The sequence below is a fragment of the Podarcis pityusensis genome, assembly GCF_964106645.2.
Source record: "Podarcis pityusensis genome assembly, chromosome: 1".
In the NCBI taxonomy this organism is placed as follows: domain Eukaryota; kingdom Metazoa; phylum Chordata; class Lepidosauria; order Squamata; family Lacertidae; genus Podarcis; species Podarcis pityusensis.
Window position 1 is genome coordinate 126415160 of NC_138028.1, and position 17956 is coordinate 126433115.

The 17956-nt window shown below is 48.8% G+C and overlaps 1 protein-coding gene across 10 annotated transcripts in view; it reads right to left on the bottom strand.

Annotated features, from left to right (window-relative positions):
* ANKRD44 (ankyrin repeat domain 44) overlaps positions 1 to 17956 on the bottom strand; it is a 157180-nt gene that overhangs the window by 72855 nt on the left and 66369 nt on the right. For all 10 annotated transcript variants that reach the window (XM_081016191.1, XM_081016185.1, XM_081016187.1 and 7 more), the window contains exon 3: positions 17649 to 17727. In XM_081016191.1, the coding sequence (XP_080872317.1) occupies positions 17649 to 17727 (79 nt within the window). The remainder of the gene's footprint in view (positions 1 to 17648; positions 17728 to 17956) is intronic.

A 17956-nucleotide genomic window follows, 5' to 3' on the forward strand; every position in this document is an offset into this window, starting at 1 on the left:
AGGCCCTTGGCATAGGCAGCTTTAATGCTCACACAGCTAGCAATATAATAATTTATTATTTATTATTTATACCCCACCCATCTGGCTGAGTTTCCCCAGCCACTCTGGGTGGCACCCAATCAAGTGTTAAAAACAATACAGCGTTAAATATTAAAAACTTCCCTGAACAGGGCTGCCTTCACATGTCTTTTAAAGAGAAGATAGCTGCTTATTTCCTTCACATCTGAAGGGAGGGCGTTCCACAGGGCGGGCGCCACTACCAAGAAGGCCCTCTGACTGGTTCCCTGTAACCTCACTTCTCACAATGAGGGAACCACCAGAAGGCCCTCAGCGCTGGATCTCAGTGTCCGGGCTGAACGATGGGGGTGGAGACGCTCCTTCAGGTATACTGGGCCGAGGCCGTTTAGGGCTTTAAAGGTCAGCACCAACACTTTGAATTGTGCTCGGAAACGTACTGGGAGCCAATGCAGATCTCTCAGAAATTGTGCTATGTGCTCCTATTATGTGGCCATCTGTACCTGGGGCCAGGCGACTGGGCAACAGCAAAGAGTGCAAAAGACAAAGAAGGGGAAAGTATTTCACACCACTTTTTGTTGGCTGGATATAAAGCGAATGCTTTAAGGCTAACGCTTTTAAGAGGTTGAACACATCCTGCTTCTACCACTCCCACGTAAATATGTACATTTAACCATAGGTGCCAACTCCCTGGGGACCTGGGTGCCCAAGCACCCACAAATTTTGGTGCCAGGGCCTTGCACGCCTCATGGCACCCACGACTGCGGAGCCAAGTTGGCACTCCTGCATCTAACCTTTTTATAAAAGTGCAGTTATCCTCCAGCAATACTATCCTCTAACCCACCTGTCAAGAAAAGCCCTACCATTCTGTGGGTTTTATTTTATTGTGTATTTTTTTAAACTCTTCTCGGGACTGTTTCCAAGAGTTATTTACTGCCTGTATAAAGCATACTGCACTGTATGCTTTCCTTCACCACAGTGAATTCAGGGTGTTTTTTGTTGTTTAGTACTGAATAGGAGGGGGAAGAAGTTACCCATACCATAATCCCTTCCTCCAACCCTATGTGCAAACTGAATAGCATGCTGTTGTCTTTGAAGAGGAATTTGAAGACTGCCTTATAAGGTGGTTGTGACATTCGTTCACTTATCATTTGGTAGGCCCTCCGAAAAAAACAATAATAATAAGTTCAACGTTGGTTGCTGCAGTTAGTTCTATTGCCAAAAAAGAAAACAGATTAAACTATAACAGTCAAACGACCACAGTCCTGAAATAAGCTACTACACTATCAGTTTCATCGCATTCTGGCTTCCACATCCTCTTCCTTCACGTTTGCAAGGTGCTGTTTACCTAACAGAGAGGAATGATCTGCACGTTCAATCGACATGTATTTGTAAAGCAATTATTATAGCCTATGAAAAATTCAGTCAAGCACAAAAGAAGCATTGCAGTTCATTACCACCTTTTTTAAAAGCCAAAGAGGTCCCTTGACCCTCATCTTAAGATCTGCAGCCTCACCAATCACTTGAGCCAACATTATCCTTACTCAGAGATGTATGTATAAGATCATTATGTCCACTACTGTCCATGGGTTTACTCTGAGTAGGGCTAGCATTGGACACATCCTATGAGTGGTAGTCAACACTTGTTCTATCAAGAATCCTTAGAAGTTAATGGACATGGCAAATTTAGATTCATTAATTTAATTTCCCCAGAGGAACTTGGCCCATTTAACAAGGCTATTTAAGTAAGAGTTTTAAAATTCAGAAGATCTGTTTATCACTGGGTGTGCTTGGATGTGTTTTATCTTCGCTGTATGTTTCAGGAATAAACAATAATAATACCTTTTATTGCCATTGTACAACCTGTCTACAATGAAATTAAATTAAACAACTGAACACTTAAAGCAAGAACAGAGCAGAAGTCATAGGAACGTGAGAAAAGTCCTGCTAGATCAGCCCCCAAACTCATCTGGTCCAGTTTTTACAGTAGCCTTTGAGAAGTCCTCAAGCAGGACATGGGCAGAACAACCCAAAATATATCTTCATATATTTCCACCACTATCTGCCTCTGTTGCGCACACTCTCTTCCAGATCATAGCAGAAAAGCATTCCTGTGGGAAGTTCAGGTGTTGATCAGGTACACTGAAAGCCCATAAGAGTATTATTATTGAAAGTAAGCGAGTCTGCTTTGTAGACAACCATGGCTTAGACATTCAGACATAAGACTTAACCGTGGTTATGTCTCCATAGGGCCATTACTGTTTTGAAGGTTAATATTTATAAAATCTCTTTACTAGGCTTGCAGGAAACTTCAGCCTATGCTATGCAACTGATATTCCACAGTGGTTTCCTTGTGAATTCACTCGAGACTTGCACCTCTCTTCTGTTTCCGCATGCTTTTGTTATGAGCAAGCCCAGGATTTGCCACAATAATGCGAAGAAAGGATGTGGCAATAACAGAATAGTTGCAGTCATAAACCATGCCTTTTCGTCTGACTTCGCAATGTTCGTTCATGAACGGCTTTGAAGAGAGGAAGCAGAACTATTCCTGCTTTCCACTACTGACCTGCATGACTATCGTTCAGAACTTCTGTTTAACTTGAAAACTTCTTCACACGATTGGTTTACACACGGGAGACTGCTTAGTATAGCAAAGCCATCCTCACTGGAGAGCTGGTGTGGTAGTTAAGAGTTTGAGCTACTAAGCTACTTTCCCGCCCCAACCTGGCCACAGTGATCCATGCATCGGTCACCTCCAGGCTTGACTACTGTAATTTGCTCTACACGGGGCTGCCCTTGAAGCTGTCCCAGAAACTCCAGCGGGTGCAGAATGCTGCAGTGAGGCTCCTCACGGGGTCTCTGCCATGGGAGCATATTCACCCAGTGCTTTTCAAGCTGCACTGGCTCCCGGTGGAGTACTGGGTCAGATTTAAGGTGCTGCTTTTGACCTTTAAAGCCCTTCATGGCCTAGGACCCTCGTACCTATGGGACAGCCTCTCCCGGTATGCCCCATGGAGAGCCTCAAGGTCCATAAATAGCAACACCCTAGAGGTCCCGGGCCCTAAGGAAGTTAGATTAGCTTCAACCAGAGCCAGGGCCTTCTCAACACTGGCTCCGACCTGGTGGAACGCTCTGCCTCACGAGACCAGGGCCCTGCAGGATCTGATTTCTTTCCACAGGGCCTGTAAGACAGAGTTGTTCCGCCTGGTCTTTGGCTTAGAGCCAATTTGATTCCCTCCCCCTCTTTCTTTTTTTCTTTTTCCTTTCTCCTCCTGTGATGTGGCTGCATTTTAATATTTTAATGTTTCAATATTTTAATGTTGTATTTTAATCTTGTTTTTAAGTTGCATTCATTCAACTTGTTTTTATTATTGCTTGTTAGCCGGCCTGAGCCCGGCCTTGGCTGGGGAGGGCGGGGTATAAATAAAAACTATTATTATTATTATTATTATTATTATTATTATTATTAAGCCCCTCACTCAAGGTAGTTAAGAGTTTGAGCTACTAAGTCCCTCACTCAAGACGTGGGCCACTCTTGGGACAGGGTAGACTGAACTCAGGTAGAGTAGCAGCAAGCAGTTGAATCTGTTCTCTACCCTATGGATTTCTGCAAAGTAATTTTGATTACTTTGGAGCAGAGCTGTAGCTCACTAGTCCCATGTTAAATGTTTTGAATCTCTAGGTGTTTTGTTTTTTTAAAAAAAGATCAGGTAGCAGATTGTGTCTCCTGCCTGAGGAGAACTACTGATACCGCCCATTGGAGAAGTCAATATTGGGCTACAGGATGGATAGCAATCCTGTGGCACTTCAAATGTAAAGTAAAGGGACCCCTGACCATTAGGTCCAGTCGTGACCGACTCTGGGGTTGCGGCGCTCATCTCGCTTTATTGGCCAAGAGAGCCAGTGTACAGCTTCCAGGTCATGTGGCCAGCACGACTAAGCCGCTTCTGGCGAACCAGAGCAGCGCATGGAAACGCCGTTTACCTTCCCGCCGGAGCGGTACCTATTTATCTACTTGCGCTTTGATGTGCTTTCGAACTGCTAGGTTGGCAGGAGCAGGGACCAAGCAACGGGCGCTCACCCCATCAAGGAGATTCGAACCACTGACCTTCTGATCGGCAAGTCCTAGGCTCTGTGGTTTAACCCACTGCGCCAGCTGGACTACAACTTCCAACATCCCTTACCATTGGCCATGATGGCAGGGGCTGGTGGTAGTTGACGGGTCCAAGGTTATCTGCAGATCTCCATGGCTGAGTAAGAATCTGAACTTGGGTTTCCACAATCCTACACTCTAATTCAGGGCATCCAATACGATGCCCTCCAGAAATTGCTGAACTTCGACTCCCTATCGTCCTTGACTACTGGTCAGGCTGGCTAGGGCTGATGAGAACAGGACTCCAACCACATCTGGAAGGACACACAGGTTCTACAGTCCTGCCTTAAGCTTTTTAAAAGAATGTTCCTTTCACACAAGGAGTCTACATGCATGGATAGAGTAATAAGTGAGTGGGGAACGTGTGGGTGTCAGGCACAGCAACTGCATTCATTCAGCACCACCGTGAAGCTCACTGATCAAAGAAGCTGCTGCAGCCCAAATCTGCGAGTGTCCATTTGTAATGTTGCTCGCTGCTTGCGTAAGAGGAAACTGACATCAGGAAGCAGCTTATGAACTGGCCTTTGGCTGCTGCACCAAGTTAACTTCCAGGAGGATGTTGGAGAAGGAAAGGAGCCCTTTTCAAACACTAAACATGACTAACATGCCACTCCTGACTTCGGCAGAGTTTCCCAGATATGTGAATAGAGTTTTCTCTATATACATGGCCTCTACTCCGCATGCATCCTATGGAGGGCGGAGCCCATTGCTGCAATGCCACCTTCTACACAAGTTATTAGCCTTCTTAAAACTCTCTAGCACCCTCTAGTTTGTGGTGGGTGTTGTGCAGTGGATCTCAAAAAATAGATAACATGTACTTTTAATATGTGGGGATTATATTTGCCCAGTATCTTAGATAATTAAGTAAGATGCCTTCGTTTCTTTATTTAGGCATGTTTTTGAAAGCATAAGGATTAGAAACGTAATAAAGATTATTTCAAACATAATTCTGATAAAAATAATTCACATTTTTATACCAGCAACTTTGGCAAGAGTGGCTGGGGAAACCCAGCCAGATGGGCGGGGTATAAATAATAAATTATTATTATTATTATTATTATTATTGGTGTGCTAGCACTGTGTGGAATTTGGGCCTGAATCATTCAGCTTCTTTGTGAGCAAGAAATATGACATAATCATGTTTTATGAGGCCTTGTGCAAAATAGCGCTGGGACTGCTGCTATATATTCTCTGTGTGTTTCCTGGCTGCTATTTTTTAAAAAAACCTCTGAAGTATTATTTCTCACACAGCACATTGCTGCTCATGCCCCTCTGGAATACCACCAAGTTTATATGACTTCTAAATTTATTTGCTGCAGCAACCTGTTAGATGAGAAGCAAAGCCCTCTCTATCAAAGCTGCAGTCAAATTTCTTTCTTTCTTTTTTAGGCTTACGTTTTCAGCGATGCTTCAGAAAGGTTGGAAATGGATGAATGTGGTAAGTGTGAACAGCAGGCGGCATAACTCTCTGCATCTTTTGTTTTTTAATTTAAAGGGAGCGCAAGAAAGATTTACAACCAGCAGCAATATTGTCGGCGGGGCTAGACGCTGCAAAAAGAATCAGCCCATTGAATTTCATACAAGACTCAGGAGAGACATTCTGTGAAATATGCTCGTAGTTAGACTTGTGGCACATGAACTGGTGGCAGTACAAATAAACATAGCATCTAATGAATAAAGCATATGTCCTGTGCACTGAAACATGTCAGGAATGGGCCTCTAGGTTACCATTAAAAGAGAAATTATTCAGGGGTAAAGTAGAAGACCTGCGGCCAGTTGTGTTGAAATGGCACTGTGAAAATGAAGTCACTGTGGCTATGTGAGTTCATGCTGTCTGAGGGTCTTCTATGGCCTAGTTGGAGTGAAATGATGAAGTAGGGCAGGAAGAGAGGGGTTTGTGGGTTTTTAAGTCCTGTCTATATGCATAGCTGTCAACTTACAGATTTGAAAATAAGGGACCAGCAGCCTTGAAAATAAGGGACCAGCAGCCAAAATAAGGGACCTGCAGCCTCACCTGTTCCAGGCACTCCAGTCTTCCTCTCCTCCTGCAGTCTGGTCAAACTCATGCTGGTAGCTTCAAGAACACTGTCCAACCAACTTTGTAACCAGAGGTTTAACTGAATAGAATCTGAATCACATGCACCACAAGACCTATGCAGCCTCAACTTAAGATGGCTCCCCGGCCTGGCTTTGCACTGCAAAGTTTGCAGCAGCATGTGCAACAAAATGGCGTCCAGCATTCAAAAACCCCCTCAGCTTGCATTAACTAGCCACACACAAGGCATTCAAGCTCCACCCCCCAGTCGTTCTTAGACTTCTTATTGGGTGAGCAACACAGCCAAGCAACACAGTTGGAGCCTCCCTCTTCCCTGGCCGGCCGGGAGGGAGGGAGAGGAGCTGCTTCCTTTGAAATTTAAGGGACATCATTTAAGGGACATTTAAGGGACATCCATCAATAAGGGACAGCAGCGGGACATGGCGCTGGAATAAGGGATTGTCCCTTCAAATAAGGGACACTTGACAGCTATGTCTATATGTACGGCTAAGTGGCAGAAGATGTGTGTTTCACGCAAGAGATCCCAGGTTCAATGCCTGACAGTTTCCAGTTCCTGAATACCAGTTCCTGGAAACCACAGGATGAGAATTCAGCAGCCAGGTTGCTCACCGGAGGAAGACGGTTTGAGCATATTACACCGATCCTGGTCCAACTGCACTGGCTACCAATTAGTTTCGGGGCCCGATTCAAAGTGCTGGTTTTGACCTATGAAGCCTTAAACGGCTCAGGACCACAATACCTGAAGGACCACCTCTTTCCATATGAACCTCCCTGGACCCTGAGATCATCTTCTGAGGCCCTCCTTCATGTGCCTCCTCCTCAAGAGGTCCGGAGGGTGGCAACACGAGAACGGGCCTTCTCTGCAGTGGCTCCCCGTCTGTGGAATGCTCTCCCCAGGGAAGTTCACCTGGCGCCTTCATTATACACCGTTAGGAGCCAGGCAAAAACATTAATTTTCAACCAGGCCTCTGGATGATTTGATTTACACCCTATGCCTTTTTAAAATGTAGGGATGGGCGGGGGGGGGTAGTTCTTGGGTTGTCATTTTTATTTTTATTATGTATTTTGTAGTTTATATCTTGATTTTATTCTGTGAACTGCCCTGAGACCCCCAGGTATAGGGTGGTATAGAAATTCAATAGATAGATAGATGGATAGATAGATAGATAGATAGATAGATAGATAGATAGATAGATAATGATGATGATGACGATGCTCGAGTCCTGCTTGCAGGGTTCCTGCAGGCATCTGACTGGCCACTGTGAAAACAGGATGCAGGACTAGTTGGACCACTGATCTGATCCAGTAGGCCCTTCTTATGTTATATGAACTTGTGTGGTGTTAGAATCACGTGACGGCACAGATCTAAGCTTGAAGGTTCAGATTCTAGCCTCATGTAACAGGATACAGGATGCCCCAGAGATTGCCTCAACCCAGAGAAATCTCATCCCCAACATTCTGAATCCTTCGTGGCGCGGGAATGGTCACAGTGTGGCAGGGATCCAGTGTCGTAAATGGCCAAGTGCCAGTTCACAAACGATGCGACTAACTGAGGAGATTTCACCCCTCCCATATCCAAGAATCTCCTGAGGAGTCTGCTGATTCTCCAGAGAGGAGGAGGCGTGTTCTGCTCTCTACTTATTCTGCTCCAGCACCGAGTCAGTAAGTCAGTCAGTGTCGGAGAGAGAGAGAGAGAGACTGAGTGTTAGAGATCGTGCGTAGAGATAAGGTTGCTGCTAAGAGCAGCTGCAGACACTCAGTGCAGTGCAGCATTTATTTATGCTTAGACCTATTTAGCTCTGTATATAGTTGTATAATAGTTGTAGAAGAAGAAGAAGAGTTTGGATTTGATATCCCGCCTTTCACTCCCTTTAAGGAGTCTCAAAGTGGCTAACAATCTCCTTTCCCTTCCTCCCCCACAACAAACACTCTGTGAGGTAAGTGGGGCTGAGAGACTTCAAAGAAGTGTGACTGGCCCAAGGTCACCCAGCAGCTGCATGTGGAGGAGCGGAGACGCGAACCCGGTTCCCCAGATTACGAGACTACCGCTCTTAACCACTACACCACACTGGCTCTCTTAACCGCTCTTAACCACTACACTACACTGGTTGTAGATAGAATAAAGAAGATATTCTACAGAGCTGCTCTCCAAGTTGTTTATATACTCTGCTGTACTCTGCTGTGCGACGACTGTCTTCTTGTGGAAGTGAATCGGGTGCTCACATCTCTAAGCTGTGAGTCCACAGCACTTTGACCTGTTCCTGTGCAGAAGGTGGTCTCTGGAAGTGCTACCCAGCTCGCCTAGCCCAGTCGGGGCTGAAGTGGATGAGTCCAGTTGGTGGCACTGGCTCAAGGGCGATGCTGACACTAACTGCCCCACTTTTTCCGTCAGTCCTGGATTTCTGTTTGCTTGTACTTAAAGGGTCAAATGAGAACCTTCCCCAGCAGGCTCACAGTTGAGTTGGCTACCCTTTATAAGGGCATGGTGCAGCCCTCACTTGATCCACCCCTGTCCCGCCAAAGGAAACGACAAATCAAGCCAAGAATAAGTATCCTGCTGTATACTTCGGGCCAGCCATTAGGAGAACCAGACAATGTGAGCTAGTCATGTTCTTTAATATTCCCATTGCATTTCTGACAGTAAAGAAAGCAGGCCGGGGTGGGGGGGTGGGGGGATATATTGCAAGATGCAAGCAAATAAAAGTTACAACTAATAATAGTTTTTCAGAAGTCTACTCTGATTTGCCTGCATATTTTACAAGTTTCAGTAAATTATTACATTTGGTTATTATTTAACAGCTGTAATTGATTTGCTTCCAGACTTTTGCGGGTGTTTGTGTTGGTAGGATCTGACATGTGTCTTATGAGATGTTTCTGTTTTCAAATATTGCAGAAATTTAAACAATAACTATAATGTAGGTGTGTGACTCTCTGACATTCAAGATCAGTCTTCTGCTTATAATTTTCAGCATTTGATCTTATGTTACTAGGAATAACAGACGACACATACACTTGCCTATGTGTGTGTCGAAATCCTTTAAAGAACACAACACATCCTGGGTGCTCCACCAATTTCATAGTTGCTGAATTCTATTCTAACGTTTCTCAAAATTTATGTTTCTGTCACTTCATGCCCTTCCAGTCCATTTTTGCAGCTAGGCTCATTGATGAAGTAGCAACAGCTGGAATTTTTTTTTTTTTTATAAAGCAGATAGAGATTGTCTTTAAGCTTTGCAGATAATCCCACTGTAATTGTATAATGAAAAATACCGTTTAAAAAATAAAGCTTTCAAGAAACAGGAAATGTTGTACATTGCCAAAGACACTACACATTTAAACATGTTTTATGAAGTCTAATAGCATATGTTTAAGACCAGCACTAATTGTCAAAAGGCTTTCTCACATGTCCTTGATTTCTGTGCAAAGGATTTGACAGGGAGGGAAAATAATTGTTTCTAACACCTTCAGTAAAGAAAACATGGCCCTTGTGTTGTATTTCTGCATTGCACATCTGATCCCCACAGTTTGTACTGGTACAATAGCTGCCGGATTCACTGTCTCCAAGGCTTAGATGTGGTCATCCACATCTTCAAATCCAAGCCATGGTGGTACAGACAGTGTGAGACAAACAATTCCATGCTAATACATGCATCATGTCCATATGAAAGAAGACCCCATGTCAGATGTAGGACTGCCACCAGTGTTTCAAATACCGTATTTTTCACTCTATATAATATAATAATAATAATTTATTATTTATACCCCGCCCATCTGGCTGGGCCTCCCCAGCCACTCTGGGCAGCTTCCATAGAAACCACAAATACAGTAAAATATCACACGTTAAAAACTTCCCTGAACAGGGCTGCCTTAAGATGTCTTCTGAATGTCAGGTAGTTGTTTATCGCTTTGACATCTGCTGGAAGGGCGTTCCACAGGGCGGGCGCCACTACCGAGAAGGCCCTCTGCCTGGTTCCCTGTAGCTTTGCTTCTCACAATGAGAGAACCGCCAGAAGGCCCTCGGCGCTGGACCTCAGCGTCCGGGCATAACGATGGGGGTGGAGACGCTCCTTCAGGTATACTGGACCGAGGCCGTTTAGGGCTTTAAAGGTCAGCACCAACACTTTGAATTGTGCTCGGAAACGTACTGGGAGCCAATGTAGGTCTTTCAAGACCGGTGTTATATGGTCTTGGTGGCCGCTGCAAGTCACCAGTCTAGCTGCCGCATTCTGGATTAGTTGTAGTTTCCGAGTCACCTTCAAAGGTAGCTCCACGTAGAGTGCATTGCAGTAGTCTATAGGACGCGCCTTTTCCCCTCCAAAAATGAAGGGGAAATGTGTGTGCGTCCTATGGAGCGAATGCAGGCTTTTGCTGAAGCCTGGAGAGCGAGAGGGGTCGGTGCGCACCGACCTCTCTCGCTCTCCAGGCTTCAGGCAGCTATCCGCAAGCCTTCTGAGCGCGGCGGGAGTTCCTGCTGGGCTCCGAAGGCTTGCAGATAGCAGCCTGTTCTGGGGGCTGGGGTCCCCATCCCCGCAAGCTCTGGAAGTGGCGGCAAGGTTGTGCGCAATCTTGCCGCCGCTCCTGGACCTGTTCTGGGGGCTGGGGTCGGGGGAAGCTCGGGCTTCCCCCATCCCAGCCCCGCGGCTTGGGGGGGCGAAATAATTTTTTTTCTTTATCCCCACCCTCAAAAAAACTAGGTGCGCCCTATGGTCCGGTGCGCCCTATGGAGTGAAAAATACGGTACCACCAAGGCTTCAAAGAGTCTGAAGTTAAAAGTTGCCTTGCTGAACTGGACTCTATGCCCTGTGCCCAGGGATGCCTGGTGGCATTAGGAGGAGTACAAGGTGGTGTGGCTTGGCCAAAACACTATTGCAAGCCAATTCAGAAGGCTTGGCAGGCCTCATTAGGCCTGAGGGCTGGAGGATTCTCACCCCGAACTAAAGGATCTCAAATAAAGATTGTGTGGCCCAGGACGGACAAGGCCTTCGTAGGTAACAAGCAAAGAGAGAAGGAGGAAAGGGCCGACTCAGCAGAATGAGGAGGAGGGCCTCCAGACTTACCACATTTTGCAGTAACCAAGGTAATACACATTACCACCTAAAGAGGTGGTACATAAGAATAGTAACTTCAAAGTCCAACATTACTTGTACCACTGCTCAGAACAAAGACTTTGCACCAACTCTGGGTTTTCCAACAACCTATTCTAGCCATTGGATACAAATAATGTTTCCACCAGGTCCATCAAAGCTGTACTGTATGCAGTCTGCACTCTGGGTCACAGATGAAGGGTGTTAGGTGGTGGGTTGACATAGCAGCCGGCACAGCGATTTCTTCAAGTAGCTCTTTATTATGGTAAGCTGGAATAGAACTAACTGCGAACAGCTCAGCCGGCCTGTATTTATAGGCAGCCGGCTGTCAACATTGTAACCACAACAGCCCAGAGTTCCCGCCTAAAATAACTGCCGCGGACCTGAGTGAAAACTATCTACAGACCTGAGTGAAAACTATATACAGTATCCCCCTGTTGGCCCAGGGTGAAACTACACTACATAACACCCCTCCCCACCGAGATAAGGCGTTAGTTACAATCGTAATGGTTTCCTTATATACAGCACTACGCGTAATGGTTCAATTAAGCACAAAAGCATATCGGTTACATCTCCCATACTTAGACCAACAGTGATACCTGTCCAACAACATAGTCCTTTAAATAAGTTGGGCGCTTGGAAACTCTGCCAGACCGCCGGGGACTGGTAGCCAAGTCCGGAGGGCCACACAGTTCTCGCTGAGGCTGTGGTGCGACCCTAGGTGGCGTTGGAACCAACTCCCCTGGATCCGCTGCTGTGGGTGGAGCCTCCGCAAGTGGAGTGGTCTGAGTCTGTTCTGAAACGGCTTGGTTCGGCTCCACGCTGGCAGTTTGTGAGGGAGGTGTAGGTGGGGCCTCGCCATCTGTACGTGTCTCTTCTGGAGCCGCAAGCGCAGTTGGGGGCACCTCGGTAGTGTCCAAGTCCCCAACCCTGCGCCTAAGCTGGTCTATGTGCCGTCGCCACAAGCGTCCGTCTTCGAGTGCCACCTGGTACGAGCGAGGTCCAGTGACTCCCACTACTGTGGCTGGCACCCAAGGGATGTCCCCCACATAGTTCCGGGCAAAGACCTGGTGTCCTGGGACAAATGACCGTGGTGCGTTGGCACAGCCTGGGGGTTCAGCCACGGCAAAGTCTGGGTGTAGCCGGTCGAGCGGTGACCTGAGGCGGCGGCCCATAAGCAGTTCAGCAGGACTCCTCCCTGTGGCCGCATGAGGGGTGATGTGTTGCACGAACAAGTATTCGGCGACCCGCTCATGCCAGTCTCCCCGGTCCAGGCGCGCCAGTGCCTCTTTTGTCGAGCGCACCATTCTTTCCGCTTGCCCGTTGCTGGATGGATGAAAAGGTGCCGTTAGGGCATGGCGGATGCCCAGTCCCAAAAGATACCGCTCAAACGTGCCTGACGTGAACTGCGGTCCGTTGTCAGAGACAAGGACATCAGGACACCCATGCGTTGCAAACAGGCCTCGCAGCACCCGGATGACAGCTTCGGTAGTGGTGGAGGGCATCAGGGCGACCTCCAGCCATTTGGAATAGGCGTCCACCACTACCATAAAGGTCCGGCCGTGAAAGGGGCCAGCCAGATCGATGTGCACCCTCGACCAGGGTGTCTTTGGCGTCTCCCAGGTGTGTCCCTTAGCTGCCGGTGGTGCAGGCCTCGACTCCTGGCACGCTTGACAGGCGGACACCCAGGCAGTGATGGCATCGTCCATATTAGGCCACCAGACGTAACACCGAGCCAACGCCTTCATTTTGACAATTCCCGGGTGGCCAACGTGCAGAGCCTCCAGGACGCGCTGACGGAGTCCCTGGGGAATCACGACGCGGTCTCCCCACAGCAGGCAGCCACGATGAGCTGAGAGTTCATGTTGTCTGGTTGCGAAGGGCTGGAACTCCGATGCAAAAGGCCCTTGTGGCCACCCCCTCCACACCCAGTTGAGCACCCGGCTGATGGTGCGATCCTGGGCAGATGCGGAGGCCACAGTGGCAGCCGATACAGGCGCTGCCGGAAGATCCTCAATCAGAAGGAGCGATGAAGCTGGAGCCGGGTCTTCCACAAATGCTGGAAGAGGGCAACGGCTGAGGGCGTCGGCATGGCCCATCGATTTCCCCGGGCGATGGATGAGCCGGTAGTGGTAGGCAGCCAGGAAAACAGTCCATCGCAGCATGCGTGGTGAGAGGACCGGTGGAGTTGGACGATCACCGGCGAGGAGGCCCAGGAGTGGCTTGTGGTCAGTGATGAGGTCAAAAGTCCTGCCATAGAGGTATTCATGGAACCTCTTCACTCCAGCCACAAGTGCCAATGCCTCCTTGTCGAGCTGGCTGTAATTCCGTTCCGTCGGAGATAGTGTCCTGGAAAAGTAGGCGAGCGGTGCTTCTCTTCCATCTGGAAAACGGTGACTAAGGACAGCACCGATGCCAAAAGGTGAGGCGTCGCAGGCAAGGACCAGCAGCCTGGATTCACTGTACTGTACCAGCACACTGTCTGAAGAAAGGAGAGCCTTGACCGCGTTGAAGGCCGCCGTCTCCCGATGACCCCAGGCCCAAGGCGTCTTAGTGCTAAGGAGTCGGTGAAGAGGCTCAGCCACTGTGGCTTTGTGGGGCAGGAACATGTTATAAAAGTTCAGCAGCCCCAGGAATGCCTGCAACTCCGTTTTGTTCTTTGGGGTGGGGGCCTGCTGGATAGCGCGGATCTTGGATGTGGTTGGATGAAGACCGGAGGCATCGATAAGATAGCCCAGGAACTCTACCTGTGGAACGGCGATCTGGCACTTCTCCCTCTTTACCTTGAGCCCGGCCTCCTGGAACCTGGTCAGCACGGCACGGAGGCGCTCGAACAGCTGCTGGTGTGAGTCTGCAGACACCAAGACGTCATCAAAATATGGTACCACGCCCGGAAGCCCTTGCAGGAGACGCTCCATAAGGCTTTGGAAGATGCCAGGAGCCACACTCACCCCGAACTGCAACCGGCGGCAACGGAAAGCCCCCCGGTGGGTGACGATCGTCTGGGCTTCAGCAGTGGCATCATCGACTGGCAGTTGTTGATAGGCTTGGGCAAGGTCCAGCTTAGCGAAGACCTTACCCTCACCCAGGGAATGCAGCAGGTGTTGGACAACAGGAACCGGATAAGCGTGCTGCTGAAGTGCCTTGTTGATCGTGCACTTGTAGTCAGCGCAGATTCTCACCGACCCATCTGGCTTGACAGGCGTGACGATGGGGGTTTCCCACTTTGCGTGGTCAACCGGCTCCAAAACTCCTTGGGCGATCAGTTTGTCCAGTTGTTCATCCACCTTAGCCTTGAGAGCAAAGGGAACCCGGCGTGGCTTTAGCTTGATGGGGGCGACTTGTGGATCAAGGCTAAAGGAGATGGGCGTACCTGTATATTGGCCCAAGGTGCCGTCAAAAACCTCGGCAAAGTCTTTGACCAGACCCTCAGTCTCTGCGTTAGAGATGCAGTTGATGCCGGTGACTTCCAGGCCGAGGGCATCAAACCAGTCTAGCCCTAGGAGGCTTGGCCGCTGACCTTCGACCACCACCAACCGGAGCAGGCCCGAAAAATCCTTGAAGGCGATCCGGAACCGGCCAACGCCTACCACGGGAATGTCGTTTCCCTGGTAGTCTCTCAGGTGTACGCGGTGAGAGTCGAGTTGCCTTTTGGACACTCTGGGTACCAGTCTTTTGATGGTGCTCCATGACACGATGGACAGGGCAGACCCGGTGTCGATCTCCATGTCACATGGAGCTCCTTCAATGAGCACTGTGACGTTCAGCTTGCGTCGCGTAGGCGAGTCGGTTTGGCCAATCGTGGTTCCAGACGGGCAGCGGCAGTTGGTGAGAGCGAAACAACTTTCCTTGGCAGACTGGAGTGAAGACTTGGACTTGCGAATCGATGAAGGGGGGGTGTCAGACGGAGCCGATTGGCAGACCTTAGCGATGTGGCCCCTTCTGGAACACTTCCTACAGATGGCGTCTCTGAATCGACACTTGGCACGGGAATGGTTGCCTCCGCAGCCAGCACATTCCGGTTGGCCCTTGGACTTCTGTTGGAACTTCCTGCGCTCCCGCTTTGTCTGGTGCACGTCATCGTCTTCACTGGAGGATGCCTCCTCACTGCTGGCCTTTTCATGATGCACCGGAACTGGCTCCCTAGCAAGACGCGGGCTGCTGGACTTGCGGATCTCCTGGGCGGAGCGTTCAGCAGCTTCTGAGGCCACAGCCTCCTCAATGGCTTTCTGTAGCGTGAGGTCTGGCTTGGCTAGGAGGCGCCGTTGCAGATGGATGTCCCGGACCCCGCAGACGATTCGATCCATCAGGGCATCGTCTAAGTCTCGGAACTCACAGTGCATTGCAGCCTGTCGCAGGGCGGTGGTGTAGTTGTTGATTGACTCCCCCTCTGCCTGGTTCCGGTGGTAGAACGCATGGCGGGCAGCAATCTTGGACGGCTTTGGTGCGTAGTGGTTGCGGAGCTTCTCTTGGATCGTGTCCCATGGTGTTGCCTGGACTGCTTCAGGCGCAACCAACGCTCGGGCCGTCTCAAACACCTCAGGCCCACAGAGGCTGAGGAATAGGCCCCGCTTCCGCTCCTGTGATACTTCTGTCAGCTCGTTGGCTTGGAGGTAGCAGTCGAACCGAGCGAGGTAGGAGTCCCATGATTCAGAGGCTGGCGCAAACGGCGGTAGAGGCACAAGTGAAGCCATGATTCCGATGCCGGCGTGAAGGGCGATGGATGGAACACAGTGCTCTAGCCAGAACAGTCAGCTCTGAATTGGTTCTGCCCAGTGATTTCGCTCAGTGATTTCGCTCTGTGATTCAGCTCAGTGATTCAGCTCAGTTCAGAGGCTGGCCGCATCTGGCTGTGCTCTGATGTCCATCAATCCCACCCTCGTCGCCAGTGTTAGGTGGTGGGTTGACATAGCAGCCGGCACAGCGATTTCTTCAAGTAGCTCTTTATTATGGTAAGCTGGAATAGAACTAACTGCGAACAGCTCAGCCGGCCTGTATTTATAGGCAGCCGGCTGTCAACATTGTAACCACAACAGCCCAGAGTTCCCGCCTAAAATAACTGCCGCGGACCTGAGTGAAAACTATCTACAGACCTGAGTGAAAACTATATACAGTATCCCCCTGTTGGCCCAGGGTGAAACTACACTACATAACAAAGGGGAATATTGGTGGCACAGGTAGAGCTGTACTGCGGTTCACTTTCCTTTTTGAGATGTGTGGTCCATACCCTGCAACGTTCCTCAGGTGAAGTAGGGTCATTTTCATCTGAGGAATGTTGGGAGAGTATGGCGGCAAACTATCACCCCATCGCTATCCAAAATGTATCCACATCATTCAGAAAATCACCATGAGCAATGTAACAAATCCCAAACAATACAAGCATGCATATTTCTACCAACTGCTGCATACTGAAGGCACGTCCAAAGCTCAACAACCCAGTTTGAAGGAGCTATTCTCTCAAGATCTCAACACATGTGATCTTGAAGACTGTCATCACGGTGCATACATCAAGATTTATTTATTTTGTAAATATAGAGGTCTTATCTCTGGTGCAAGCCATGGTCAGGTCAATATCACAGTTCCAAAAGGTCTGCCTCCCTTTTAAAAAACAGAATCGTAGGAATGGAGATTGCCTCCATTCCACCCCCTGAAAAACACAAACCTCAGTTTTGTCCATTGGGGGAGCAAGTTACTCAAGGCTGGTAACATTTGCTCTTGAGGTCTTGTGTACTTCCCTGAGAATGTTCTTTTTAAAAATTATTTTAAAAATGAGTTTTCTCTTTAAAAAAGATGCATGTACACAGGTAGAGGAACACAAAAATCGGCAAAGGGTAGTGAAGAGAAGGGGAGAAGTCTGTTTGCCCCTTCTTGGGTGGGTGACTTTGCGGGCAGGCCCCCGGGCCTCCTCTGTGAACTGGACTATTGCAGGCCGGATCGTCCTCCTGCCACCAAATTGGCCAATGGCAGCAGGAATTAAAAGGTGTTCCCTGGGGCGCGGGACCAACTGGCCAATGGTGGCGCTTGGCCTTGCACGCCCAGAGTAGGGATAATTTCCCAGCCTGCTGGGCCCTCCGGCCTCTGTCTCTCGCTGAGAAATGACTGAGGAGAGGAACAAAAGAAACTCAGCCTGAATATCAAGCTCCACCTACTTGTGTGGACAGTGACCAGGAGAAGGGCGATGAATATTATGACTGATGGGAATATCACGGCTGATGGGACAAGGTGCTGAACATGCACACAGAAAACTCAGATCTGAATGACCTGTTTGTGATATGCAACCGACATCTACACGCACCCATGGCCATTTCACTTTCCTAATGGTGACACAGGAACTACGTACCTGACAAGATTAGAAGCTCAATTATCTCTGCATCCCCCAGGAAAGCAGCAACGTGAAGAGGGGTCCTCTTCTCTGTGTCCTAAGGAGCAAAAGAGACATGATCATTCCAGAATTACTAACCAAAGGCCTACAGGCTGCCATTGTAGCAGGTCTGTGGGCTGCAGCCACTGAGGGACACAGTCAAGGCCACTCCTGGGAAGCTCCCTCAATGCAGTTCAAGATACAGTGGTGCCTCGCAAGACGAAAAGAATCCGTTCCGCGAGTCTCTTCGTCTTGCGGTTTTTTCGTCTTGCGAAGCAAGCCCATTA